Source organism: Heloderma suspectum, chromosome 3 (assembly GCF_057233095.1).
Source record: "Heloderma suspectum isolate Gila_16-S chromosome 3, 16-S_ref, whole genome shotgun sequence".
Classification (NCBI taxonomy): Eukaryota; Metazoa; Chordata; class Lepidosauria; order Squamata; family Helodermatidae; genus Heloderma; species Heloderma suspectum.
Window position 1 is genome coordinate 39,440,972 of NC_139460.1, and position 24,544 is coordinate 39,465,515.

At 42.2% G+C, this 24,544-nt stretch overlaps 1 protein-coding gene across 8 annotated transcripts in view; it reads left to right on the forward strand.

The window, feature by feature from the left end:
* Nucleotides 1-1,732: 1,732 nt before the first annotated feature.
* The window catches only part of PDS5B (PDS5 cohesin associated factor B), a 114,311-nt gene continuing 91,499 nt past the window's right edge, over nucleotides 1,733-24,544 (forward strand). For 4 of the 8 annotated variants that reach the window (XM_084843002.1, XM_084843008.1, XM_084843007.1 and 1 more), the window contains exons 1-3: nucleotides 1,733-1,821; nucleotides 19,961-20,084; nucleotides 23,640-23,843. In XM_084843002.1, coding sequence (XP_084699128.1) covers nucleotides 19,977-20,084; nucleotides 23,640-23,843 — 312 coding nt within the window. In that variant the 5' untranslated portion in view covers nucleotides 1,733-1,821; nucleotides 19,961-19,976. Of the gene's footprint in view, nucleotides 1,822-1,990; nucleotides 2,064-2,860; nucleotides 2,881-8,909; nucleotides 8,985-19,960; nucleotides 20,085-23,639; nucleotides 23,844-24,544 lie in introns of those variants that run through there. The other 4 variants (XM_084843003.1, XM_084843005.1, XM_084843006.1 and 1 more) reach the window with 4 other exon arrangements.

Here is a 24,544-nt window from a genome sequence, read left to right on the forward strand (position 1 = left end):
ATTTCCCTAATCACCAGGTGCAGGTTGTCATGATGTCCAAACCCAGCAAGGGTGCGTGGCTGGGGTCGTTAGCAAACCACCCAGAACCCAGAGTCTGTTTTAGGATTGCTGGGTGGTTAACCACCCTACCCACCCTTGCTAGGTTCAGACATCATGATAACCTGCACCCATGAGGGTAATTAAGAAAGTCAGCTGGCATGTACAGGGGTGGTTAACAAGACACGATGGCTTATTAATGACACTCTTGTTGTGAGAACCAGCTCATTATCTGGACAGGTCGCTTCCTGGTTTACATTGAGAAGCTACTTTTAAATGTCCCTGGGGACGGAAGCGAGAGCTGGATTTTTTTAACAGAGAAATAAAATATTTTAATATTATAGTTCAGATATGGCACAGGTGTGTGCATCTCATTCCCAAAATGGAGCCGCCCCCCCCCCCCAAACACAGCCCAATGAGGACTGAACATGCTCAGTGGGCAAAAAATGCTAGATGGCAGATGGGGAGGGGAATGAATAGGGAGGTGGAATGGCTTGATCCCTGGACAGCAGTACTCCATACTGCAACACTTGATTGCAGGGCTTTGTTTGTAGTTGTATAGGGAGGTGGGGAAATAAGAATACAGTTCATTTTCTTATAAATTTCTAACCAATATGCATCAGGTCACTGAACACCGGAACTAATTTGACAAAAGTGTTATCGTTAGTATATTTCAGTATCTTTCACATGAGCTGAGTTTTCAGCTTAGCTATGTCTAGAGTCATGTGTGTTCTAGTAAGACATAAGACTGCAGCCTTTTGTACTTGGGCTAGCTGGGTGTCATGCAAGTCGAACTAGGTGTGTTGACTTCCACAGATCTTTACAATAATTTGCCTGCATCCTTCCATTGATATAGGATGCATTTTTCAGGCGAAGCTAAATAGGAATAACAGGTTTTCCATTAGCTTGTCCATTTCTGCGCAGAGAACCCTCGAGTTAACTTTCCAAAGCTGCGAGCCCACACTTAACTTACGAGTAAACTCCAATGAACAACACGGTGGGACTTCGGAACAGACATGCATAGGGCTGCACGGTAAGGCTGCAATGGTATGCACTCGCCCAAGAGAAAGACACTGACTGCATAATGGGGTGACTGAAGCTACCTCTGAAGAAACTTACGTAGGATGCAGTTTTGGACACGGTAGGACGGGCTTCTAGATCAACGCGTTTAGGACTGCAAGATGCTGCAGAAGATACCAGAAATGTAATGCCTCTGCGGCTTCCTTTCTGCCCACTTCCCGTAAAATCCTCACACCGTTTTGCGGTGCAATCGCCGCAGACCTTGAGGTCCTCGTACAAGCCTGGCGTCGTTGCAAGACCAACTCGTCTCGGGGCGGAGGGGCGGGAGAAGGAGAAACGCGCCCTGCCCCAACGTCTTATGGCGGCCGCTTAACGTCAGGGAGGGGGCGTCCTCTTGTCTCCCCCCCCTTTCATTCCCGCTCGTTTCCTGCAGGGGTCGCTGCTGCCTCACTTTGGCACTGGCCTCTCTCTCCCCCCACCGCTCGGCGGCGGGGTCTCGCGGAGAAGAGCAGCACCCAGAGACTCGTTGGCGCCATTTTGACGCCGACGAGGAAGGAGGGAAAGGAGGGAGGGGGACCGCGGCGAGCTGCGGAAGGGGGGGAGGGAGGGGGGTTGGCGGCGATTGGCTGCGGCGGCGGGCGACGGCGGCGGCCGCCCGAGCCTAGCGCGGCGGGCCGGAGACGAGCGGGCGGGCTCGCTGCGCCTGGTCGGATCCGCTCACGAGAGCAGCCGCCGCAGCCGCCGCCGCCGGCCGGCCAGGGGAAGGTAAGAGAAAGGAGCCCGCGCCCTCTCTCTCTCTCTCTCCGCGGGCGAGGAGGAGCGGGCAAGGCGCCCGCTTCGCGCCGCCGCCCTTCCCGGTTGCTCGGGCAGGCGGACGACGAAGCGGACCCCGACCCCGGGAGCTTCCCCGCCGCTTCATTTCCCCCGCACGCCGCCGTCCCTCCCGTCGCCTCAGCCGTTCTCCGCATGTTGAACTTGCCGCCTTTTCCTCAGCGGTGCGGCTGCGGGTATTTATTTCTGTGTGGGGTGGTGGAAGACAGAGAGGGAGCGGGGGTGACCTTGTCTGAGGCGCATTTTCCCATTTTTTAAAAAATATATGTTAATATCAAATATATATATATATATATTTCCGCTCCCCCCGAAGTGCAGCCCTGCCTGACTGCGCTTCCCAACCCTCCTCTCCTCTCCTGCAGCGAGAGAGAGGAGGCAGCAGCTAGCAAAGGCTTCCCTCACATGTAGCGCTGCTGCGAACGGGCTTCCTTCTTGCCGCCCCACCTACCCGCCCCTGGAGCCGCTTTTTTCTTCCAAGGTTCAGAAAGCCCCTGGAGCCTCCTTGCCTTTCCTAGTTGGCCTAGTCCCCCCACCTCCCTCCCTCCCTCCCCCCCCCTCTCTCTCTCTCTCTCTCTCTCGCGCAGAGGCACCCTGTCCCAGCTCAGCCCCTTCCTGCTGCCTGGGGCCTGCTGGGGCTGAGGGTGGAGGGGGGGGCAGGGACTCCAGGCTCAGTCCACCCCCTCGCTCCCTCCCGTTTTATGCTCCCTTAACTTGCCAGGCACTGGAGGCGGCTCTCTCCACTCGCGGAGGAAGTGGGGTGGGAGGGAGAAGCTGGGTGCTGATTTCCTCCAGCATAACAGACCCACGCCTCGCGTTGGTTTTAGCGGGGCCGCTGGTCTTGCTTCCCTTAAATATTAAAACAAGGCCTCGCGCGGGTTTTTGTGCGTGCCAGACGCGTTTATTTCTAAGGGCTTCCTTTCAGATGGGCTTTATTTTGAAAGAGAGCTTCTGTGATCCGAGGATCCCAAGTATGGGATTTCACCCTGTATTCACGTAAGATAGTCTTTCTCCCAACCCTTCTCGTTCGTTAGTGGAGGAAAAGCGAATTGGAGGTTTGCAAAGCCTCAAAGAAAAGAAAAGGACATTACTAGTGCTGCTCCTGCAGGGTTGAACAAGTCTGCTGTTAGAACTAATGTAATTGGCAGATGTGAAGGATTTGGGTTTTATAATAATTTCCTACAGGGAACCATAACTGTGGTGTGAAGTATATCACATACTCATGTTGCCCATTAACTTGGATTTAATATAAATTTAGGGAAGAGTCTGCTTTTCTCTTTGTGTTTAATTCCTTCCCATAATTTGTGAAACCATAGGTGGATAGTTGTGTTTACTGTTGCATTATGTAGGATAACATTAGCCCTTGTAGATGACTGCAAACAGGGTACCCTGAATGCAGGAGGTGGGATTGTGGGGTTAGGCCCCACCTCTTCCCTCCATGTGTAGATTGTGTCTTGTGCAGAGTTTATGTGCTTGCAAGATGTACATGCATAGGCTCTGTACATGTGATCTCAGACCTGGATTTTGTGCACATGTAGGCTTTGTGCTCAAGGCACAATTTATACATGGAGATCAGGGGTGGGTTTCTTTTCAGAGGGTACCTTTTCCTGTCATTGTCAAGTAAGAATGGAATCATCCCTGCATTTTGATGCTTTGAGATGAAGAATGTAAAGATTTCTTAGGATAGTGATAGCTGTTGAAAATGTCTTTACGCTTGTAGCAGTCACAGTTACAGCAGTACTCTAAAACCTACAAGCGTGAAAAGGGTGCATGTAGAAAATGAATATTCTTGCCCTATATTGAGAAATGTGTTCTATTAAACAAATTTAAGATAAAATATGAGATTCCATATTTACGATACAGTAACCCCATTGGTTTTTGTTGGGTTAACTCAGGGTTGTTTAACCCCTAAATGATCCAGAGTTTCTAGGTTTGCACGTCACAAAATAGCCCAGACCTGAGGCATTCCTTGGTTGACAATTGAAAGTGGAAATGGCGACCAGATGGGAAGCAGTGCGCTTGCTCACCCCTGTGTGCCTTGCCAATTCCTGGGTTTTGCCAATCCCAGTAATTGGCTGTGGCATGCACACAGGGTCAATAAAATTCCAGTTTTTCTGAAACTCCTAACAATGAGCTCAAAAGTATTTCCTGAAAAGGCTATTCATATTTTGCTATCTCGAGTATTGAACTATCTCTTACTGTTCTCATATGTTTTCATTGTACTCTCTGTAGGCTGCTGTTCGCTTAATAGAGTTTTGTCTTCTATTGTCTGGCACTTCTTATATTCTCTGAGTACAATCTTGTGCTTCATTGTTGTATCCCTACAAATGAATATATAATGCAGTTCAAACATATAGCATAATCTAAATATACAAGACAAAGACAATGCTTAATGTATTGGAATGAAGCACTTTTAAGAGTACTTTCCCATTTATTCCATTGGAGAAAAACCTCCCGTTGGAGGTGGACAATTTAGTGTTCCTTGTTGTGATTGCTGGCACCTCACTGTTTTTCTGAAGGTGATAAATGAGTTCTTGTAATGGCTTATAGCTCCATCTCTCCCAAAGTAGAAAGTGGAGGATCCGTGTCGTGACATTAGAGGCATAGCTGGATTTGTGATGGGTAGCTTGATTGCATGAGATGACCTTCCTGTCTGGTCTGAAGGTTGTGGGTATCATGAGATGGCTAGATGGGCTGTTAGAGAGGGCTGAGGAAGAGCCAGTGGTGGGAAATTCAGGACAGATAAAAGGAAGTACTTCACACAGTGCATAGTTAAACTGTGGGATTCACAAGACATAGTGATAGCTACCAATTTGTCTGGCTATAAAAGGGGGTTAGACAATTTCATGGAGGATAAAGCTATCAGTGGCAGCTAATTCTGATAGCTATATGCTGTCTCCAGTATCAGAGGCAGTATGCCTATGTACACTTGTTGCTGGGGAACATGCATGAGAGGGTGCTGTTGCACTCATGTACTGCTTGTGGGTTTCCCATTGGCAGCTGGTTAGCCACTGTGTGAACAGAATGCTGGACTAGATGGACCCTTGGTCTGATCCAGCATAGCTCTTCTTATGTTCTTATGATAGTGTAGGGGCTACACTACACTGAAGCAGTATATACACACACACACACACACACACACACGTTTAGTTGAGAGGTCTGGGAAGTAAAACGTAGGAGGTTAATGTCCAGGTTCTCAAAGGAAGCAGTTTTGGAAAAGTTGTCTGTTTCATATGCAGGAAATGCATCTGTTAAGAGGCGAAGTTGCAAATTCTCAATGTATGGATGAGATGGTATTGACAGAACGAAGGATTTAGATTTATTAAGCAAAAGGGACATTTGGATGGGAGGCAAGAACCACATATGTAGGTAATATAACTAGCTTGTTGGTGCTTTTTTTAAAGTCATAAAGCAACTTTTAACCTAACTTAGAGGAAGGTAATCAGAGCTGAAGAATGTCCAGCTTCGGAGGAAAACCCATGTTCACTGTCGGTGCACTAGCAGAACAGACCACTAGTGCAACAGGAACTAGTGATTGCTAGAAAAATCAGAAATGAGCAACAATGCTGGTTTCCACAACACGGCAGGTCAGTGGAGTTCATAGAAGGAAGATCACAGACATGTCATGTTCTGGAAATGAACATTTTTGCTCAATTCCAGAGTTATTTCAACAACTGCTAGTTCTGTTGCGCTAGTAGTATTTTCTGCTGGTGCAACAGAAATAGCAGAGGCACAGCAATCATATAGGATACTGCGCTTTATTTCCTCAAAGCACAGATGGATAGAAGTTGGAATCAGGTCCTGGAAACTGTGAGAAAGTCCGAAAGACCAAGAGAACACTTGACGCTACAATTCTATACATGTCTACTCAGAAATAAGCCCCGCTGAGCTTAGTGAGACTTATTCCCTGGTAAGTGTGTATAAGATTGCAGCCTAAAAGTAACATTAGACAAAATACTTTTGAAGAGAATACAAGTGTCTGTATTCTGATGCTTAAAAGGAAGCCTTTATGGATGAGTTGTATCACCTGAAATGAAAATTATATACATGGTGAGAATATCCTGAGTTGTTAAAGGTTTAGTGCATCTACCCCAGTGAATTCAATATTGGAGCCCTCAGAGGCCGTATGTGATGAGTTTGCAAGACACTGAAGATAAAATCGGTCACCTTCATGCTGACTTGAATGCCATTATTGATTTAGTGTCTGTTGGGGTGTCCAATGCATTGTCTGAATTCAGTTTCTGGAGCTTGAGGTTTTGGACAAGGCACTGGAATCTGTATGACCCACTACATGATCTCTTGACCCTTGCCTTTCATAGATTCTTCAAACTAGCCATGGGGGACTGACCAGATGGATCAGGGGAGTGGTGAATGCATCACTGTGTGATGTATGGCCCCTACTGCGTTGAAGAAGGCAGTGATGTGACCATTCCTGAAAAAAAACTTCCCTTGACCCAGAGATCTATGTCACCTACCATCTGGTCACAAACACCCTGTTCCTGAGTAAGGTGCTCAAGAGAGTGGTGGTGGTGTCTCCTCTGCAGGTGCTCTTGGATTAAACAGATTATCTGGATCCATTCCAGTCTGGGTTCAGGCCTGATCTGGGGACAGAATTTGCCTTTTTCACCCTGATAAATAACCACCTTTGGGAGAGGGACAGGGGAGTGCAGCCCTGTTACTACTTCTTGGTCTCTCAGTGGCTTTAGATGCCATTGACTGCAGTATCCTCCTGGACCTTCTCCGTGAGTTGGGAGGTGGAGGCACTGTCTTACAGTGGTTCAGCTCTTACTTGGAGGGTTGGTTCCATAGAATAACATAACATAGACTGTGCCTTGGCACCTTGGCAGTTGAACTGTGAGGTGCCAGAGGGCGCTATCTTGTCCAATTTAATTTAATAGCTATATGAAGCTGTTGGGAGCAGTCATTAGAAGATTTGGGGCAAGATGTCACCAGTATGCTGATGACACCTAGCTCTATTTCTCTGTGACATTTGAATCAGAAGAGGCCATAGATGTTCTGAACCGGTGCCTGGATGCAATTGTGGCTCGGATGAAGACTAATAAATTTAATCTGAATCCTGATAAGGCAGAGATCCTATGGATGGGTGTGTTTCCCAGGTCCAGGAACTGGGCTGTTTGCCCAATACATACATAGTTTGGAGGTGCTCTTGAGGCCCAGGTGACCTTGAGGGCCTGAAGTGCCCATTATTGGTATATTGACTATGCCTGTTCCTGGATAGGGACAGCCTAGCCACAGTGATCCATGTGATGAGACTACCATCATGCTCTCTATGTGGGGCTGCCCTTGTACCTGGTTCAGAAGCTGCAGCTAGTGCAAAATGCAACAGCTAGGGTATTCACTGGGATACCCAGCTATGTTCACATAAGAGCTGTGTTAAAAGAACTGTTCTGGCTGCCTGTTAGCTACTCAGCCGTGGTCAAGGTTATGTTGTTGATATACAAAGCCTAAAACAATTTGGGACCAAGATAAGTTGCAGACTGCCTCTCTCTACCCAGCTGACAGTTAAGAACTTCAGAGGAGGCTTTGCTGGTCATTCTGTGACCAACAGAACATTGCCATGTAATATTTCAAAGACGGGCCTTCTCAGTGGTGGCACCTGCTCTCTGGAAAACCCTCCCTTGTTCAGTTTGGGAGGCAGAGAATTTGGTATGTTTCAAACACCTCCTGAAAATGCATTTGTTCCCCCTAGGCTTTCTTTGGCTTAACTGTAATTGATCATATCCTGCTCCATCTTACTGCTTTTTGTATTGTTTTGTATTGTTATTATAGTCTTTAAACTGTTTTTAATAGTGTTATATATTTTTTGTTTTAGTTGATATTGTTTTTAATAGGATTTTGACATTGTATTTAAATGTGATTTTAATATTGTATGTGAACTGCTTGGAGATGTTTTAAATATTAAGTGGTCTATAAAAATTATTAATAAACAATAAATAAATAATATAGAAAGTTCAGAGTAGATTTGTATTGGTAGTGATGCTGGTTTGGATGCCAAAAAAGACAACCCAAGAAATTAGAAGTAGTAAAGAAAACAAACTTATACACAGAATTGCTATGGGTAGAAATTCCCTACCAAGAAAGTACTAAAGTACTTATACTGTTGGCTCATTGACTAAAACTTTGATGGTGCAAAAAAGAAATCATGGAGTTAGCCCAAGTAGAAAATAATAATGGCCGATTTCTTGACAGTGACCAAGAAATGTAAATTTGTCTCATGATAGACACAGAAGGTCTGCAGATAAAATAAATAAGTGCAGATTAGAACTGACATGGAATTGACAAGAGTCATGATGCAATCCTGAGTGGTATCCAGGATTTAATGTGAAAAATGTTATCAGACTGCTTGGAAACAGCGGCCACCAAGCATTTAACTGAGTGGGAAATTGCCAAGGAAGTCCAACAACAGTTGTGTTTATATTTAGAAGGGACAATTTCTTTAAAATGATATTAAATAGTAGAATCAAGGAGGCTATAGAAGGTAATATGACTTGTTTTAAAAACTGTTTAAATGAAGTGTTGCCCAAATGAGGAAGATAAAAAGAGCAGAAACTCTGGCAAAAAGAAGTTGACAGTAAGGCAAGCCAATAATGTATTTGAGGAACAAATTGCTAAAGATAAAATAATGAATACACTGGAAGCAAGAAACTTGCCAAAGAGGCTATTAGATGTCAGAGCTATAAAAGAAAGTACTGAAGGAAGGCAGGGTAATTGCAGTGAAGTTAAACTAGTTCTTTGCACCAGTGTTTAGTTGCAAAGATCTTTGAGAGATATCCATACCTGAACCATTGTTTTTGGAAAGGGAATTTTTCAGAACTGTGTCAACTAGCGGTAAGACAAGATAAAGTTGTAGAACTAATTGAGAAATTAAAAGAAACTAGTCATCAGGGTCAGATGGTGTTTTATGTTATAGTTCTTAAAAGAGATCAAAGATCAAACCTAATGATCTTTTAATTAAAGCATGTTTGTGGATGACACAGGACTATTCAGAATGGTGCAATTGCAAGCAGATTGTGAAGAGCTCCAAAAGGATTTCTCTCAAATGGGGTAGCTGGACAACAAAATGGCAGATGCGATTGAATGTAAGCATGCCAAGTAATGCACACTGGCACAATAAAATAAAATCCTAATTTCACATATGCTGCTGCTTCTATTGAGAAGAGAGTGAGAGTAATTATATCCATCATTGATATAGCCATATGCAGAAGAACATGCATAGTTCTGGTCACCCCATCTCAAAGATGTTATTGTAAAACTGGAAAAGGTACAGCAAATGGCAACGTAAACAATTGGAGATGGAACACCTAGCCTACAAAGGGGGGCTAAAGGATATGGGGCTTCTTACTTTAGAAAAAAAGTTGACTAAGAAATAACATTGTAGGTTTTCAAAGTTCTTCAGGGATGGAGAGAATTAATGGAATACATTTATCTCATATTACTAAAACCTGGTATCACTGATGAAGTTAGTAGGTCCAGGATAGATAAGAGATACATAGTTAAAACACGAAATGCATTGCCATTAAATGTGACAATGGTCACTCACTTAAGGTGGCGTTAGTCCTTTAAAAAAAGAACATCTGACAGCCTTTTCAATAATAGGTTAACAAAAGGCAGCCTTCCCAACCTGTGGCCTCCAGATATTTTGGACTTCAGCTTCCATCAGTTCTAGTCAGCATGGCTAGTGGTCAGTAGTTGATAAAGGAAAGGTCTGTCAGTGGCTATATTCACACAGAATGATCAGGTTTCTGGTGAATCCTGGCTTATCATGAACAAGCTGTATGCTGGTACACTCGTCTGTCTGTTTGCACCCTCTTTTCTCTCCCATTCTACTGTGACTACTAAACAAATTAGGAAGTTATTTAGCGCAGCCTTCCTGCGGATGGTGTGGTTGGGGATAATGGGAGTTGTAGTCCAACGCATCTGGAGTACACCAGTTTGGGGAAACCTGTGCTAAACAAACCTTCCTGGTTTGTTTAGCAGTTAAATTAGCAGTGAGAAGATAAATGGGAATGAGCAGGCTACGTGTACAACATGCAGCTCATTCTCCAAAATCCTGGCTTATTCTGTGCGAATGCAGCCAGTGACTGTTGGTCATGATAGTTTAGTGGATGCTCTAATTTCAGAAGCCATATAGCTTGGAGTACCAGATGCTGGGGTTTGCCATTCTGCCATGTCGAAATAGCCATGTCTCTTGTCCATCTTTAACTTGAACCATTTGCTAAAACTTCACCAGGTTTGACAGGGCTCAGCTCAAGAATGTATGAAGTAATGGATAATCTCTGAGCATTAGTAAAAGTCAGGCATACACAAATTGTGGCTGGGCCTGGTACCCAAGATAAAATGTGTGATTGCCAAGACCCTGCTCCTTCATTTCATTTCATTGCAATGCTGTGTATGTTTACTCAGAAGTTAGTTCCATTGTGTTCAGTGGGGCTTCCAGGTGAGGGTGTGTAGGATTGCAGCCATAGCCCCTGGCATCACACTGTGCTTCTATGAGAGGTTGGGGACAATTGTAGTTCTTAATCCTTGGAGCTGGTAGGGGGGAGCAGGGGCTGTTTTGTGTTGCTGCTGTCTGGGCTAGGTGCACTTAGGCATCCTTCAAAATAAGCATCCTCAACTGTTGGAACAGGAGCTTGTTTTGGTGTTGTACTGCCAAGGTGCTCTGAGTGCCTTGGATACCTGCTGTGAAAATGTCCATCCCAAACTTCCTTTCTAGCTTAGAGCTGGAGAGGGGGCTAGGGAACTTTGTCATTGGTGTGCTGAGCCCTCTGAAGCTCAGCACAACTGCGGAGATGATCATGCCTGCTCCCTAGCTCCAAGCTAGAGAGCAAAGCTGAGGCTCCTCTCATCACCCGTCCTAGAGAGTGATGAAACACTTAATATGGAGAGCATGGCAAAGGGAAAAGCGTGGATGCCTGTTTGACTTTGCTTGTTAAAGGGCCTTTTAACAATAAGTGGTCTTGCATAAGTCTGAAATACACATGCTAACGCAGTGTCTAGGTTATTTTGTCTTAAGGCAGCTGCAACCTTTGCCACAAATACAAACTACTTATTAGAGTTCACTTCACACTTTCCCCTATGACAGCCTTAGGGCATGAAAACATTCAGCAGAAGGGGAAAAAAAGAATTCCTTCAAAATTAAGACCATACCCACAGAGGACAACCAAGTGCCTCTGAATGATTATCTAAATTTATTTAGTCTTGAGCTGTATACACACAAAAATGATACAAACAGCAGAATTCTGCAAAACAACGCTGGAGACTTCTGTTGTAAACATTCTAGTTTGAGAGAACCAGTCCAATACATTAAAATATATTTTAAAGGGTAGACTCATGCTGGGGTATGTGCTGCAAATCAGGAGCTCTGATTCATCAGTTATTCACCCACGGGCAAATTCTACTCATAATGCATGTGCACAGAAGTGCAAAGAGGTGCATTATCAATAAATTAATAGCCTTTAAAGCAGGAGTGCACGCTTTTGGCCCCAAGAAGTGCATGTGATTCTGGGGAGCACACACCCCTAGTGATCCTGATACTGATTGCTCTTTCTAGCAAGGAAAGAATGATTTATATCGCGATCACTGTGGAAGGGAATTTGGTGATATGGTGGCCCAGGGCACCAATGCTGGAGGGCTTTACAGCAGTTAAACTACAGTGTGGGTCCTTCTGGCTTGGAGAGTCTCGTGTTATCCAAGGGGCACGTAAAGGCACTGTGGTACAATGACTCCCAGACTACATACAACAGAGGCTTCTCCTGCACTCGGCAGATGCAGGCAGGTAACATAAGGAAGCCTTAGACGTTCCCACTATTCATAGCTCCTGGTTGTAAAGTTTAAATAACGTTTGTATCAAGTATGTTCATTGATTTGTTTTAAATGATTTTGTTTTTTCAAAAATCATTGATTTTAATCCGCTGTGAAGGTGGCCTTAGTTAAGCCACTCTCTCAGCCATGCACCTGCAATATGGGGATAAGAATACTGACTCATCTTACAGGGATGTTGTAAGATTTATATATGGTTGGATCCAATTTCTGTGTGAGCAGAAGGCAGCTTACACAAGGGGGTTCCTGCCCCTCCTTCCTACTGCACCCTGAAAGGTTCTCCTGACTGTCAGGGGACTTTGCACAAGTAGAAGGTAACTCATGCCTTCTTGCTCCTCCGACCCACTGCAACTCCCTGAGTACCCCAAAAATCTCTCTTGGTGGTCAGGAAACCCCCATGAAGGGCGAGGGGGAATTGGCAAAAATTGGGTAGAATCTGCTTGCACAAGTTGCCTCCACTTAAGTTTTGCAGGTTCTTCCCCCCCCGGCCGCCAATTTTTGCCAGTTCCCTACACTCACAACATCCCAGACGTTGTGTGTGTTTGTACATACTAGTGAATATAGGTTTTTTTACTTCAAGTATAGATATGCTCATGGATGTTGTAAATCACTCCTCCCTGGGTCATAGAATCATAGAACAGTAGGATTGGAAGGGGCCTACAAGGCCATCGAGTCCAACCCCCTGCTCAATGCAGGAATCCAAGTCAGAGCATCCCTGACAGATGGCTGTCCAGCCTCATTTTGAACACCTCCAGTGTGGGAGAGCCCACCACCTCCCTAGGTAATTGGTTCCATTGTCGTATTGCTCTAACAGTCAGGAAGTTTTTCCTGATGTTCAGCCGGAATCTGGCTTCCTGTAACTTGAGCCCATTATTCCATGCCCTGCACTTTGGGATGATCAAGAAGAGATGCTGGCCTTCCTCTCTGGGACAACCTTTCAAGTACTTGAAGAGTACTTCCCTCAGTCTTCTCAAGGCTAAACATGCCCTTCAAGTGTGTGAAAGGGGAATTCTTGCAGTCCAATATCAGCTCCCATTTGTGTGGTGTCTTCCTGAGTACTGTAAAGGTAGCTGCTTTCTGAGTTGGAATTCAGGTCTTGAGCTTTGAGGGAGAGAGGTAAACCTCCCCACCCATGTGCCATGATAGGGATAAAGACCAGTACTGCTGCCTAAGCAAAAAAATGCTAAGAAGCAGCTTCCAGTAGAGTCTGCTGTACATGGGACTAAGGTATTAGAAGCAATGCCTAAACGATTCCCGTGGCCTTTACCCTCACAGCCTTGTTCTTCAACTAAACTCTCTCAAGCCTCAAATTTCCACAAGGCTATCAATGCTGAACTTACTACCAACTGATAACCACTCCCATTGTTTTCACCTGTAGAGTCTGCATTTATTTTCTCTTCCATCCTCTCTGGACTCCAAAGTCTATGCCATAACAGGATCAAACCCACTTCAACCTTATGGTTTCACGTTCTGGTTTGCTGGGCACTCTCAAACTTTGGTTTGTCAATTGTGATTTCATGAAAAACCACAGTGAAACTGGAATCCATGATTTGTGTGTTGTTGAAATTGGAGCTCTAGCATAATAGTGCTTTTAGAAGTATATCTGTTGTATTCCTCTTGCTGGTTTTACTTTTCAGTTTATCATGTACTGTTGCTGTTTTTCTTTGACTTTATTGTTATTTTGTATTTTAATGTTTTTCATGCGTACCTGCCAGATAACTCTAATTATTAACTGGATTCACATGAGATGAGGGTGGTTAATAAGCCACGGCAGCTTGTTAACCACCTCTGCACATGCCGGGTGCATCGTGCCTAATACCTAATTGTGTGGCTTGTTGTGACATTTGAACCATGTGAGGGTGGCTGACTGGGGTGGTTAATAAACCACCCAGAACCCATCGCCTGTTCTAGGGTTGCTGGGTGGTTTATTAGCTAGTGCAGCCACCCACCCTCACTGCGTTCAGACATCATGACAAACCACACCAGGCAACAGTAATTAGGTAAATCAGGCAGCATGCAACCGGCTTGCGTGGGGGTGGTTAACAATGTCATGCAAAGCGGCCCATTGGAGGGTTTAAAAATGTAATAAATATATATTGCATGTACACAGTATATTAATAAATACATTGTATATTCACATTCTTTACTGTCTTGTATTCCCCCTTCCCAGTTTGAGGAAATGAGAGTCTTTGCAACCTGTCATAACTGTGGTTTGTCTTGTTGTCTGCTGGAGTGATAGCTGCTATTATGAGGAAGACTTAGCACTATGCATTTCAACCATTACATGTTAGAATCCTATTTCCAGTTTTTCTCGAAATTGGGGTGACTTCAACTGTGTGTGTACCAAATTTATTTTCTTTGTATTGAAGTACTGAAACTATTTGCATACCCTTGTGAGTGTTTTAATTTCTCTCTCTCTCACTCTCATAAAATAGATGATATATGATAAAAGGAAAAAATGATCTTCATGTTCTAGAATATTCAGACTGCAGATATATTTTATTTCAATAATAAAGAAGTCTGAGAATAATCTAATTCTTTGATTTGGCACATGGCTTCTGTTGGGATCCCTCGATAGTTGTTTTTTCATCTAAGGTACTTACAGTTTCTGTAATTGTAAGTACCCTAGATGAAAAATAGCTATTGAATTTAGATTTCGTTAAAGCTTGTTGCTGGAGTGTAATACGTTAAATCTTACCAGACTTAATAATTTGAAAATGCTTTTTAAAATATGTGTTTTACAAGACAACTCTGAGGAAAGCTGAAGGAGTTTTGTGTGTGTGTGCGCGCATGCACACATACACGCACATTGGAGTTTTCGCCTTGTTTTTCCTGTCTGCTTTACAGTACTCTGTATTGATTCTCCCTATGTTATATAATATGAGACCTGAATGTTGTGTAGGATCTCGTGGATCTTGACTTTGGTGTCATAGATAGCATGGTGAATAATGTATTTCCCATGCCATGTCACTTCTCCAGCCACTTGTGTTTTGTGCAAGGAAATGGCAACCCACTCCAGTATTCTTGCCAAGAAAACCCCATGGAACGTATCACAAGGCTAAAAGAGATGACGCCGGAAGATGAGCCCCTCAGGTCGGAAGGTGTCCAATATGCTACTGGGGAAGAGCAGAGGGTATTTCCAAGTAGCGCCAGAAAGAGTGAAGCGGCTGGGCCAAACCCGAAAGGACACTCAGCTGTGGATGTGTCTGGTGGTGAAAAGAAAATCCGATGCTGCAAAGAACAATATTGTTTAGGAACCTGGAATGTCAGATCAATGAATCAAGGTAAGCTGGAGGTGGTCAAACATGAGATGGCAAGATTGAACATCGACATCTTGGGAATCAGCGAACTAAAATGGACAGGCATGGGCGAATTTAATTCAGGTGACCATCATATCTACTATTGTGGGCAAGAATCCCTTAGAAGAAATGGAGTAGCACTCATAGTCAACAAAAGGGTGGGAAAAGCAGTACTGGGGTACAATCTTAAAAATGATAGAATGATCTCAGTACGAATCCAAGGCAAACCATTCAACATCACAGTAATTCAAGTCTATGCCCCAACCACTGATGCCAAAGAAGCTGAGGTTGATCGGTTCTATGAAGACCTACAACACCTTCTAGAACTAACACCAAAAAAAGATGTCCTCTTCATCATAGGGGATTGGAATGCTAAAGTAGGAAGTCAAGAAATCACCGGGATAACAGGCAGGCATGGCTTGGTGTACAAAATGAAGCAGGACAAAAGCTAATAGAGTTTTGCCAAGAGAACACGCTGATCATAGCAAACACTCTTTTCCAACAGCATAAGAGGCGACTCTACACATGGACGTCACCAGATGGTCAATATCGAAATCAGATTGATTATGTCCTTTGCAGCCAAAGATGGAGAAGCTCCATACAGTCAGCAAAAACAAGACCTGGAGCTGACTGTGGCTCAGATCATGAGCTGCTTCTTGCAAAATTTCGGCTTAAATTGAAGAACGTCGGGAAAACCACTAAACCGTTCAGGTATGACCTAAATCATATCCCTGATGAATATACAGTGGAGGTGAGGAATAGATTTCAGGGATTAGACCTGATAGACAGAGTGCCTGAGGAACTATGGACGGAGGTCCGTAACATTGTTCAGGAGGCAGCAACGAAATCCATCCCAAAGAAAAAGAAATGCAAGAAAGCCAAGTGGCTGTCTGAGGAGGCTTTACAAGTAGCTGAGGGAAGAAGGGAAGCGAAAAGCAAGGGAGAAAGGGGAAGATATACCCAACTGAATGCAGAGTTCCAGAGAATAGCAAGGAGAGACAAAAAGACCTTCTTAAATGAACAATGCAAAGAAATCGAGGAAAACAACAGAATGGGAAAGACTAGAGATCTCTTCAAGAAAATTGGAGATCTCAAGGGAACGTTTTGTGCAAAGACGGGCATGATAAAGGACAAAGAAGGCAGGGACCTAGCAGAAGCAGATGAGATTAAGAAGAGGTGGCAAGAATACACAGAAGAACTATACAGGAAAGATCTGAATGTCCCTGATAGCCATGATAGTGCGGTCACTGAACTTGAGCCGGACATCCTAGAGAGTGAAGTCAAGTGGGCCTTAGGAAGCATTAGTAACAACAAAGCTAGCGGAGATGACAGTATTCCAGCCGAGCTATTTAAAATCCTAAAAGATGATGCTGTTAAAGTGCTGCATTCAATATGCCAACAAATCTGGAACACTCAACAGTGGCCACAAGACTGGAAAAGGTCAGTTTACATTCCAATTCCAAAGAAGGGCAACGCCAAAGAGTGTTCAAACTACCGCACAATTGCGCTCATTTCACATGCCAGCAAGGTGATGCTCAAAATCCTACAAGCTAGGCTTCAGCAGTATGCAAACCGAGAACTACCGGAAGTACAAGCTGGGTTTCGAAGAGGCAGAGGAACTAGAGATCAAATCGCCAACATTCGCTGCATCATGGAGAAAGCAAGAGAATTCCAGAAAAATGTCTATTTCTGCTTCATTGACTACGCTAAAGCCTTTGATTGTGTGGATCACAACAAACTGTGGCAAATTCTTAAAGTGATGGGAGTACCAGACCACCTTACCTGTCTGCTGAGAAACCTGTACGAGGGTCAAGAAGCAACAGTAAGAACCAGACATGGAACAACCGAGTGGTTCAAAATTGGGAAAGGAGTACGACAAGGCTGCATATTGTCACCCTGCTTATTTAACTTATATGCAGAGTACATCATGAGAAATGCCGGGTTGGATGAATCAGAGGTCGGAATTAAGATTGCCGGGAGAATTATCAACAACCTCAGATATGCAGACGATACCACCCTAATGGCAGAAAGCGAAGAGGATCTCAAGAGCCTCTTGTTGAGGGTGAAAGAGGAGAGTGCAAAAGCTGGTTTGAAACTCAACATTAAAAAAACGAAGATCATGGCATCTGGCCCCATCACTTCCTGGCATATAGAAGGGGAAGAAATGGAAGCAGTGACAGATTTTACTTTCTTGGGCTCCAAGATCACCGCAGATGGTGACTGTAGCCCTGAAATTAAAAGACGCTTGCTCCTTGGGAGGAAAGCTATGGCAAACCTAGACAGCATAGTAAGAAGCAGAGACATCACCTTGCCGACAAAGGTCCGTCTAATCAAAGCTATGGTTTTCCCAGTAGTAATGTATGGCTGTGAGAGCTGGACTATAAGGAAGGCTGAGCGCCGAAGAATTGATGCTTTCGAACTGTGGTGCTGGAGAAGACTCTTACGAGTCCCCTGGACTGCAAGGAGGTCAAATCAGTCCATCCTAAAGGAAATCAACCCTGAGTGCTCATTGGAAGGACAGATACTGAAGCTGAAGCTCCAATATTTTGGCCACCTAATGCGAAGAGAAAACTCCCTGGAAAAGACCCTGATGCTGGGAAAGACTGAAGGCCAAAGGAGAAGGGGACGGCAGAGGATGAGATGGCTAGATAGCATCATGGATGCAATGAATATGAACTTGAGCACGCTCCGGGAGAGAGCGCAGGACAGGAAGGCCTGGCGTGCTATGGTCCATGGGGTCACGAAGAGTCGGACACGACTGAACAACAACAACAATGTGAAGTACATCCATAATGAATTGATGCAGCTGCATGGAGCCAACAGCAGGAGCCGTCGGCTGTGCTGGTGCAAGGAGATAACTAGTGACCCTGTGCATGCACAATAGTGCTTGAGCATAGTCCTGTTGAACTCAGAAGTTCCTTAAGGAATAGGATGGAGGTTTTTAAGCATTTAATTGTATTAAAATCCCATTAAAATCAACATCTTTAGTCTGCTTTCCCCATGTGTTAAGTTTACTGTTACCAAATTTTCTCTACCTTTATTTTCTAGCATTCTTTTTCTGGTGCATGGAAATGCAGCTAGGATGTATTCTAATACATATTCTGTTTTGTCCTATTCTCTTTCAGTATGTGGTATTCCAAAACCATATAATTCAATATGTACTTTGTAGTATTTCACATGCATTTTTTAAAAAAAGAGTTTCAGCTATAATAGCCAAGAATTTTTACATGCTGCTTATTGTTAGATTTATTATAAGTATAATTTCATTTGATAGATATGGCAAGTGTGGGTTATGTGTTAAACAATCCTCGCATAACCCATAGTCTTTTCTAGCCCTTGCATAACCTACACTTCCCAGGTTCTCATCGCACACCAATCCCTGAGCAGGGGTTGGATATGCAAAATGGTGGCTGCAAGCACCTCAGCATGGGTTAAATAACCTACAGTCTGCTGTTGTGTCATGTGAACTGGCCCATAGATGGACAGATGATATCTAACTTAGAACTGTCCCTTTTTCATAGCTCCATTTACCTTATAAATAGTTTTGTATGAAATAGCAGGTGTAGTATTAGTTTTTTATAAAACATTTGACAACCTTTCTGGTATGAGCATATGTTGTCTCTGGTAATGAAAGATGTGCACCATCCGTGGATGTCACTGCTCCTATGGGAGTAGATTGGGAGATGATTCAATGAAGCTCCTCCCTCACCGTCTGTACTGCACGTACACCAGTATGTGCCAGTCATACTTGCAACAGGAGGCTGGTGCTTGCTTCCCGTGTGCCCGTATAGCCATTCCTCTCTCCAAAATGTCTTGGCGTGCAAAACGTCTTTATAAATAATGTTGCTAGTGTTGGCCTTGGAGGGAGGGAAGAGGCTTATGCTGGTTCATTCATTCATTCAAGCACGTTTGTTCCTGGGGATGTATTGTGTTACAAGTTTCTTGGAGTAATGGTGCTTCCAAGAATTAAGAATTTCCATTGTTAACAGAATTGTGATTTGGCATATACTCATTTGACATTTTTAAATTTATATTTCTAACTACATCTAATAAGGTGGATAGAGGGTAACTCTTAAGAAGGCTTTTGTTGAAGAGAGACTATAATCATTGTTGAAGCATATTATATCCTCAAGTAATTATTGAATTCTAAAATTTCTATTTGACCTAATTCTAGTTTAAAACATGCAGTTATTGCTGTCTCCTGCTTTCCTTTCTTTCTTGATATGATTCTTATAAAAGAATCCTATCAAAATTGCATTCTTACTAAATCTTTTTAGAGTTTCTAGAAGCCAGTGTTTGGCTAACTATGTACTATTAGTTTCAAATAGGTGCCTTCAAACAGCATAGTCACATAACTAAGATTAATGTTCAAAGATTGATAAAGACTCTCATATATTTTTATGCTGTCTTTGGGTGTTAGGGTATTTCAAGATGGTTGCAAGTAGGGAGAAAGAAAACACCTATGGCCTATTTCTCAATGAGATGGTAAACCTTTGTTTGGATTTGTTCTAATATAACCTTCCTAGTGAGCAGGTTTACTTGTTGAATGAAAAGCCATCTGATTACTAGTAGATGTGGTACAATTGCATCTTGGATGTGTAAGGGGGCAACATAGTTCGGGTAGAATAATTAGCATATAACTGTTGAATTTGTGCCTTACATATCCCTCTATAAAACTGTCCCTTTGTGTGTTAAATGTTTTGCCTTTGGTATTAAAGGCAACAAAAAATGCAAGATAGATAACTTGTCTGATAGATAAGATTTGTTGTTGTTGTTGTTGTACAGTCCTTAAGTTGTGTCCGACACTTCGTGACCCCATGGACCATAGCACGCCAGGCCTTCCTGTCCTCCGCTCTCTCCCGGAGCATGCTTAAGTTCATATTCATTGCATGATAGATAAGATATGTATAACTAATTCAGTGTTTTTTCTTTCCTAGGTTTTAAAACAGCATCATGGCTCATTCAAAGACAAGAGCCAATGATGGAAAAATTACATATCCCCCAGGAGTTAAAGAAATATCTGATAAAATTTCTAAAGAAGAGATGGTCCGGCGATTGAAAGTGAGTGACCACCTTGTTTTTATATTTGTAAGCTCATTTTGGGCAGCTCGAAATTATGTATTTTTTGTTTAGCCTACTTGCTATCTGCAAATAAAAATAGTACTATGAGGTGGGGGCTGCAGGTGGTCAGGGGTTGTTGAGAGTTTCAGTTGTGTCACACAGAGGTGGCAAGGCTACATCAGTGAACATAACTTTGCCCATTGCCCCTGTTTTTCTGTTGAATGATGTAAAGATGTCACCGTGAACTCTGGCCAGTTTGCTGCAAAAAAGGGGAGAGCATGTCTTATGACTTAGCTTTGTGGGTTTTTAAACAAGCGCCCCTGTTGGTTCCTCCCTGTGCTCATGTTTGTTACGGTGATAAGATTTTGTCACAGTAATTCTAGGAAAATGTGATTTCTTGATATTTTCAAGAAAGGAGGGATAGAAGAGTGGAGGGATGGAAGAGAAGTATGTGCAATCTAGCTAGTTCAGTGAGAGCATTGTGATATCAATCTTAGCAGTATTTGTTGTGTTATGCTGTTAGCAAATCTTAATCTGAAAATTATTGGAGGGATTTTGTTCGGACTAAAATCGGCAGATATAGGAGCTGGAGAGTTTAGCTGGATATTGGAATTCTTCTGAAATGAACTAAGAATGAAACAGCAACATGTATGTCTTCTTAAGTAATATCAAAAATACTAATGAAATATCCCACTGAATTAATAGTTCTCACAAAAATAATAAGTTTTGAATCTCAGATCTGTTTTCTGGTGACGAAAGGTGCCTCAGACAGATTTTCAGGGATCCTGTATCACAGCTCACTCAGCAGGGTGTCTTGACCCTCTGTGTAGCGTTTTCAGGCAGCTGGAGGGCCGGCTGTTGGGAGGAAGGAAGCCTGCTTCTTCCATCCTAGTTACATGTGCCAAAATCTGGATACAACCCAAATTAGGTACAGTCTTTGAATACAAGCTGCTGTCTTCAGAGTTAGGTGTGTGACTTGGAGGAATAGCCTATCTCCTTTAAATAAAGAAAACCTCCATTAGTTAACTGAACCCTTTGACTCCTCAACAGTACTGGAGAAATTATATAGTGTTATCTCAGAGAATAGTGTAGTTTGTCCTATAGTTGACAGGTTCGTTGAAAATTTCATATATACTAATAGTGAACTCAATTTGCTGAGTTCAGGTCCTTATGTAACCAAAATGGCACTATCCACTCACAAAAAGGAGGTATTGACAGGCTTAGGGGGAACCCCAAGTATTGCAGAAGTAGGGGTGGGAGGAAAAACCCTAAGGAGGGGAGAGACCCCCCAAACAGCCTATTGACAACTGAACATGCTCAGTGGGCATGGAATGCTGGAATGAAAAACTGGGGAGGGTCAATCTAAACAGAGGCATGTTACACAGCAAGATTTCTGGTCCTATTTGTTTTCACCAAAATGCATTTCTAATGAAAACCAGCTTTTTGGATTTCATTACAAAGCATTTGTTTTTTATGTGAATCTGTGGCTAAACCTTTTGGCAGAGAAGTTCATGTTATGAATTGGTTAGCTTTTTATAGATTTGCATTAAAGTATAATGGTGAAGTTCCTGAAACTCAACATAGAATTTGGCATAAATCTCATTTAAGTTATCCAGGAACTGTGTCTTGTTGAAGTACATCAAGGTAAAACAGAAAGATAATGCTAGTATTGTGTATTTTATTTTAAAATATGTATACCCTACTTAAGTTTTAGGCAGCCTCCACAATATGCCTCTCGTATCGTTCTCTGTATGCCGAAAAAAGTTCAGTACACAGCTGGTATTATGTTAGATTCCCATTTGCAGTTAGCTAAATCGGTTGAGGTCAGCATCACTAGAGGGCATAGAAAAGGAAGCTGAGTTTCTTCGGGTGCAATCCTATATATGTTTATACAGAAATAAGTCCTACAACTCCCAGCATCCCCCAGCCAGCCATGTGGGACTTATTTATGTCTAAACATGAATAGGACTGCACGTGTAGTCTTCTGGAATTTTCTGCCTAACCATCTAGATGCCTTGATATGCCTCCCTAGTAAAAATATTTTTTTTGGTCTTAGAATGTTGAATAGTACATCAATTATTACATTTATAATTATTTATAATTATTACATTGGGTTGGACTCGATGGTCTTAAAGGCCTCTTCCAACGCTACTATTCTATGATTTCTAGATGTTTAAAAACACCAGTATTCCTAAAAATGTACTGGTCTTTTGCCACTGTATTCAAAGGCAAGATACAATTTATAGGGCCAAATAAAATGTGTTAATGTCAAATCTAAATAAACTACTTTTAATTATTCTGGTTTACAACTTGCATAAAGCACAAATTGCCATCAGTACACATATAGTCAATAAATCATAATCTTAAAATTTTAAAATGAAGATTTGATGGAATACAGTAGAGACGTGATGCCTTCTGGGTTTGCAAAGGAGAACTATTTCTAGTGATACCTGCTGTCTTAAATACGGTTGTAATCTTCTCTTTAAAATTAGGCCTGACTTAAAATTACTCAGATGTTTTAATATTTGAAGTCAGGTATGAATAAGATGGTTGCTGGTTCAATGTGTAGCTTTTCTTTTGCAATCTATAAAAATAATACATGAAATGTGTTGCTGGGAAATCATAGCATTTTTCACGTTGCCTTTACCTGATGTTTGTTGCCTTGTAAGTGGACAACAAAAATGTGTGCTGGGTATTTTAAGCAAACAACTCCCTGAGAAGCTGAATAATTAGTTGTTTTTTTAAAAAAAATAAAGACTAATATCCCTAAGATCCTCAGTGAAATAGATATTTAAATGATATTCTGAATAATCAGACCAGTATATATGATGCAGTGGAAATAGCATTTGATTTGGACTGTGAACGTTTGGGTTTAAATCCTTGCTCAGCTCTGAAAGCCATTGGTTGATCTTGGGCCACTACCACACAGGATTGTTGTCAGGCTAAAATGGGATACTCCCCAACTCCATTTAAACTGTTCTTAACTCCTTTGAAGAAGGGATGACAGAAATGCAACAAGTATATATATATATATATATATATATATATATATATACTGAAAGGCAAATTGTATTCTCCAAACGTCCTCATAAATCCAGCACATATTGAATAATATTTCTTATTGGATTTTCTTTTTGATTGTAGATAGTAGCAATGTTGGGCTTTGTCAGTAAAAACACATCTTGTGGCACTTTAAACATTAACAAGCATAACCTTTATAGGCAAGAGTCTACTTCATCAGATGCAGATTTATTTTGACTGTAAATTCCTGAGGGCAGAAACAATTTTTGTTGTGCGTTCCTAGTTTAGTTGCATGTTAATATGTGCATTTGGCAAAAATACAGTTCAAATAGTAATTGATATATAACTGAATATGTAATATAAATATTGATATATAAGCTATTTTTGATGTTAACTGAATTTTCCTACTTCAGGAAAATAATAAATGTGCACCAATAATTAAAAAGGAGAAACAGCATTTCTTTCTCTCTGTGTGTTTAATATAGACTGCCTTATCTAGAGAATGTTGCTTAAGGTGGAATTTTATTTTGGCAGATGGTTGTAAAAACCTTCATGGATATGGACCAGGATTCTGAAGAAGAAAAGGAGCTGTATCTAAATCTTGCTTTACATCTTGCCTCTGATTTTTTTCTTAAGCATCCTGATAAAGATGTACGCTTACTTGTCGCATGTTGTCTTGCTGATATTTTTAGAATATATGCTCCTGAAGCACCATACACTTCACCAGATAAACTTAAGGTAAGATTGAGTGACTTTGTTGTCTTTTTTGAATCTGGATGAGTGATAATGCTATTTTATGTTTACTTCTAAACCACTAAAAACAAAAAACTAACCTGAGTGGTTCAAGGTCTTCATCCACATTTGAACACGAGTTGGTTCAAGTTTGTTAGCTGTAGGTTTTACAGTTTACGTCCGTGTGTGTTTTGGACTACAACTCCCAGCATTCCTGAACATTGGCCACATTGGCTGGAACTGATGGGAGTTGAAATCTAAAACATGTGGAGGGTGTCAGGTTGGGGAAGGGTGCACTAGGCTGTAACCCTTTTATTAAGCTTTGATTGAGAAGGCTGCTGTATACTATAACACATATTAATAAAACAATATTTTCAAAAGCACAGGCTCCATTTTCAAGTTACTTGTGGTTGTTGTTTTCTTGAATTGTTATAGTATGACTAGTAGTTGTAATTGTAGCCCAGTGCTATAAGTGCTGCTTGGGATGAAGTCCTGATAATTTGGTATTACTTCTGTGCCTTATGTTGAGGCTTGGAGTACCACATTCCTAATATTCATCTCAAATGGTAGATGGGTTAGTCTTAAAAACAAAAACTGAAAAGGCTAATGAGGGACCTTCTCCTCATTTCCAGATTGCATTTAAAAATTATTTCAGTGTAAGGCACAAGTGCTCTGTGATGATTGACCCTAAGATGAGAACTTAAGTC